This window comes from Nansenia antarctica, assembly GCF_963989245.1.
Source record: "Nansenia antarctica genome assembly, chromosome: 4".
Classification (NCBI taxonomy): domain Eukaryota; kingdom Metazoa; phylum Chordata; class Actinopteri; order Argentiniformes; family Microstomatidae; genus Nansenia; species Nansenia antarctica.
The window spans coordinates 58610725-58615201 of NC_137689.1; the positions used below are offsets into that span (position 1 = coordinate 58610725).

General features: G+C 44.5%; 1 protein-coding gene across 1 annotated transcript in view; it reads left to right on the top strand.

The window, feature by feature from the left end:
* Positions 1 to 1789: 1789 nt before the first annotated feature.
* The window catches only part of pargl (poly (ADP-ribose) glycohydrolase, like), a 7237-nt gene continuing 4549 nt past the window's right edge, over positions 1790 to 4477 (top strand). The window contains exons 1-2 of the mRNA XM_080530217.1: positions 1790 to 2023; positions 3894 to 4222. Coding sequence (XP_080386343.1) covers positions 3896 to 4222 — 327 coding nt within the window. The 5' untranslated portion in view covers positions 1790 to 2023; positions 3894 to 3895. The remainder of the gene's footprint in view (positions 2024 to 3893; positions 4223 to 4477) is intronic.

A 4477-nucleotide genomic window follows, 5' to 3' on the forward strand; every position in this document is an offset into this window, starting at 1 on the left:
AACAATCTACTTCCACTCCACATAGGAGCACACACACACACACATACACACACACACACACACACACACGCGCACACACTGTAGGGTCAAACAGTGGTGTTAATATATGGTGTAATATTGATCCTTCAGTGGTTTGTGTGATTCCAGCAGGACAACCACTGCTGCAACAATCTGACCTCCAGCTAATCTCTGTTGGGGGGAAGGGAAAAAGGGAGGGAGGGGAAAGCGAGAGAGAGAGAGAGAGAGAGAGAGAGAGAGAGAGAGAGAGAGAGAGAGCAAGGCTGCACTGTTAGGTTAGTGGAGAGTGTCCCTGTAGTCTATTGGTTAGAGATACGGATGGAGACAAAGGGAAGCTCTGAAGCAGCGAGTCTGCTTTCCTCCTTCTCTTTTTTCCTCCTCTCCTTCTCTAGAGCAGTGTTTTCCTCCTTCTCTCTCTTCTCCAAGTCTTGCTGCAATTCCAGATCAACCCCCTAGCCCATTCATGCTAGGCACTTCTGTAGATCAGCATGGATATCATAAGATAGGTGCAGTATGGTAATTGCTTCACCTTTCCCTCTGATTGGCTGAGTGGAATGTTCACCATATTGTTTAAGATTGACATGAGTGGTTGCTAGGTAGTAGGAGGTAAGAGCTAGGGGTCGATTTTGAATTCCGATTCACTGTGTGCTAAGCTGTAAACACACACACACACACACACACACACACACACACACACACACACACATCATGCACCTCTAGGCCACCGCAGCAGCCATCAGCTGGATCAGAGCTGGGAACACACACACACACACACACACACACACACACACACACACGCACACAAGTGATGTGTTTCTTCACTTTCAGGCCTTTTTAAGTCATCTGTGTTGTTCCATCCAGGATGCTGTAAGCATTCCATTGGGGTGACTTCTCTCTGGCCAGAGGAAGAACATTCCAGGGAATTGCTTGACGCACATTAACACACACACACACACACACACACACACACACACACACACACACACACACACACACACACACAGACAAAGGCAGAGTGAATTCTGATAACACACAATTTATAGTACACCCTGCTCTAGCTGCCTTTGCTAGTCCTTGGTTGCCCTCATATCTGTAGGCCAATGCTTCAGGGACACTCATACTACAGCCATCTGTCTATCTGTTCCCAACACTGCTGGAGTCACAGAGCCTAACCTACTGACCCAAATCTGGTCCTCCTACACACACACACTATATTATTTATATTCCATTGATCACCCATTTGCTCAGGAAAATGTTCACAACAGACAGATTCTGCATCTAAACGTTGTTCGTTCTCTGTATGCTGCTGATGTAACTCTTTATGTCAGCTTGTGGTGACCAACCATGTTGTCAACCCTCTCCTCTGGGACCCCCAGCCGCTCCACATATTTGATCTGTTCCACCACCAGCACACCTGATTCAACTGATCAAGTATAAAGCAATTATGGTTTGTACTTGATCAGTTGAATCAGGTGAGCTGGTGGTGGAACATATCAAACACGTGGAGCGGCTGGGGGTCCCCGAGGAGAGGGTTGAGAACCACTGATAGACCTACCTAGAGATCTACAGGGTGCAACACGTCCTGCGCAGCTCAGCGCAACTGACGCACCTGAGTGACCAAGCCTTGATTGAATTAAGTGTGTGAACCTGCGATGGTGTGTTTTGTTGTCCATCACTGCCACCTTGCGTTCAAAAATAGAACTGAGGCTTCCCTCAAAGTATCCAACCCAGTGTGACGATGACAACAATGATCATAGCCTTAATTTTTTGCTAGGCTACCTTAGATATTAGTAATGGTAATAATAATATGCGAAATGCAAACGGTAGGAAAGTAGGCTTTGCCTACGTGATTATATGAGCAGAGGCTACTGCGACATATCCATGCTGGACATTTCACTTTCGTTTTCAAATGTGCTCCGCTCCCTGAGCACCTCCCAGGACTGGTCTCACGCGTTCTTGTCTGGCGTTTGACATTTTCAGACTTTCCGAAATTATCAGCAGTCAAGTGAGTATTAATGCCCGTCGCCATCCACAAAGAAACAGTCAATATGAATGTACTGTTTACCTATCAATATATAGGTAGGTCAATAAGTCTATTCAACTTGTTATATCGAAGGCCGACATTACATGATTATGAAACGAAAGTATGACCAGAAGTGATCGAATTATAATTGTGTATCCTAGAAGCTCAGTCTTATAAGTTTCGATGTCAAATATTGACAGCAACATTATTTTAAGTATTAAGTATTTAGGTTCCCCTTGTCAGATTAGACGTAGGTAACGTAAAGGTAAAGCAGCCTCGGTAGCCTAGCAGCAGTGGGCTATAGGTAAAAGAAGCCTTCAACTCCAAAACTACGACATACAATACAACGTGTCAAATGTATGTATAAAATCAGCACTAGGGATATACATTTTATTTAGCTCAAAATACATAAATGACACTACAAAAACAAAACCTGTGAGTCAACAATCATGCGTTGGCAAATAAGGTAGTGAAGTTCCTGCTATAGCCTATCTATGCATTAGGAGAAATCTGCAGGTCTCAGTTCCAAATGAATCAAAGAAGTATTTGAAACATTCAGTTTGGGGTGTCAGGGTTGAGGGTTCACTCCTGGCCCACTGTTTGGTGTGTCAGGTGTTGGGAATTTGTATTAAAATAACTAGAAGTGATAAATCATGTACTATGTGCTCATTTAAATAATATGTGAATGCGGTCAGTTGAGAACAATAGGAAGGTCACGCAAAGCCAAAAGAGAGTTTCTGTTTTTGAGCGACAAGAAGAAATACAAGCTCCTGACTAAAAGAACGTTTTATGATTCAAACTGCCTGTAAATTACTTATTTTTACCTATGTGCTAACAACCATTTTACACCTGCTGTTATAATATTCTATATTTCTGTACTTTCATAACTAATGATTAATGATAAGTCTATTCTTCTAACTTGTAAATCGAATCCTAATATTACTGTGTAAACTTCAATAGTTGTGTTTTCACAAGACATTCTGATAACAAGACATTCTGATAAGGACACTGACACAATGCTCTGCTCATACAAAGTACGATATCACCATGGGAACGAGACGCTAGCAGGACACTCAAGCTGATAACATACAGTAGACTCTCGCACCCACACAGGAGGAATTGAAGGCCAATGCTAACGAGAAGACTTTCTGCAGCTGCAACGGATTTGTGCTGACACTTGGAAAACTACCAGATAGAGGGGGGGGGGGGGGGGGGGGGGGGGGGGGGGGGGGGCGGCGGCGGCGGCATCACCCAGCCCAAAATGTTTAATGAATTGGATAAAAGACTATGTACGGAGGTGAGAGGGACTCTTGTTTTAGTGGAGCCACTGCAGTTAACTTGTTGACGGCTAGCTGAGATAGGCCTGCAGAGGTGAAACTAGAAAATACTCTTTTCCATGGAAATGAACTATTATTGCTTGCTGATGTGCTTGAATAAATATTATCTTAATGAACAGTTCAGTAGTGGTGCCTAATATTTGATTGGATCATATCATCTTAAGAAGTGATATCAAGAACGTCTCGTTGAGATTAAACGAACTCGCTTGTAAGTGACGACTCAATTAAATCGATACTGGAGAAGTTGATCGCCTTACAAATGACACTACAAAAACAAAACCTGTGAGTCAACAATCATGCGTTGGCAAATAAGGTAGTGAAGTTCCTGCTATAGCCTATCTATGCATTAGGAGAAATCTGCAGGTCTCAGTTCCAAATGAATCAAAGAAGTATTTGAAACATTCAGTTTGGGGTGTCAGCAGGGTTCACTCCTGGCCCACTGTTTGGTGTGTCAGGGTAACATGGTTCACTCCTGGCCCACTGTGAGTGTGTTGTGGACCTCTGTTTCCTCCTAGAGATGGCCAAGCGTAATGACAGCTCCCAGATGAGAGCCACCTTGCAGCAGGACCAACCAGACGACGTCAGTCATTATGGGGTCAAACGCGAAGTTCCCGAGGGACACCTGGTTGCCGTTGACAACATAGACAAAGTCGAAGAGGTCGCCATGCCGTGCCTCTCCAAACAGGCCTACAGAGAGAGGGAGAGGGAGAAGGAGAGAGAGAGGGGAGAAGCAAAGGAGGAGGGAGAGTCATGCTGCGCTCTTCATCAGCTGAAGCGAGTCCCTCAGTGCCATGTGGTGCTGGAGCCATTGTCCTTCAGCGGAACACACACAGTCCTCATTGACGTAAGGGTCTTCCCTGGGTTTCTCTGATTCTCTGGTCACCTGGCTCTGTCTTCACTTATGGTGGATTTATCTGATATCTCTACCCTTGTTCAGGGGGGTATTCCATCAATGTCACTAAAGGAAAATCCAGCCTGGACATTGATGGAATACCCCCCTGATGTTTGAGAGAGGTGTACAGAAAACAACCCGTTGCCACCTTCTGTTTACATAATGTGAGAGAAACCAGATAGCTGGAAGCAACTATCACTTGATGTA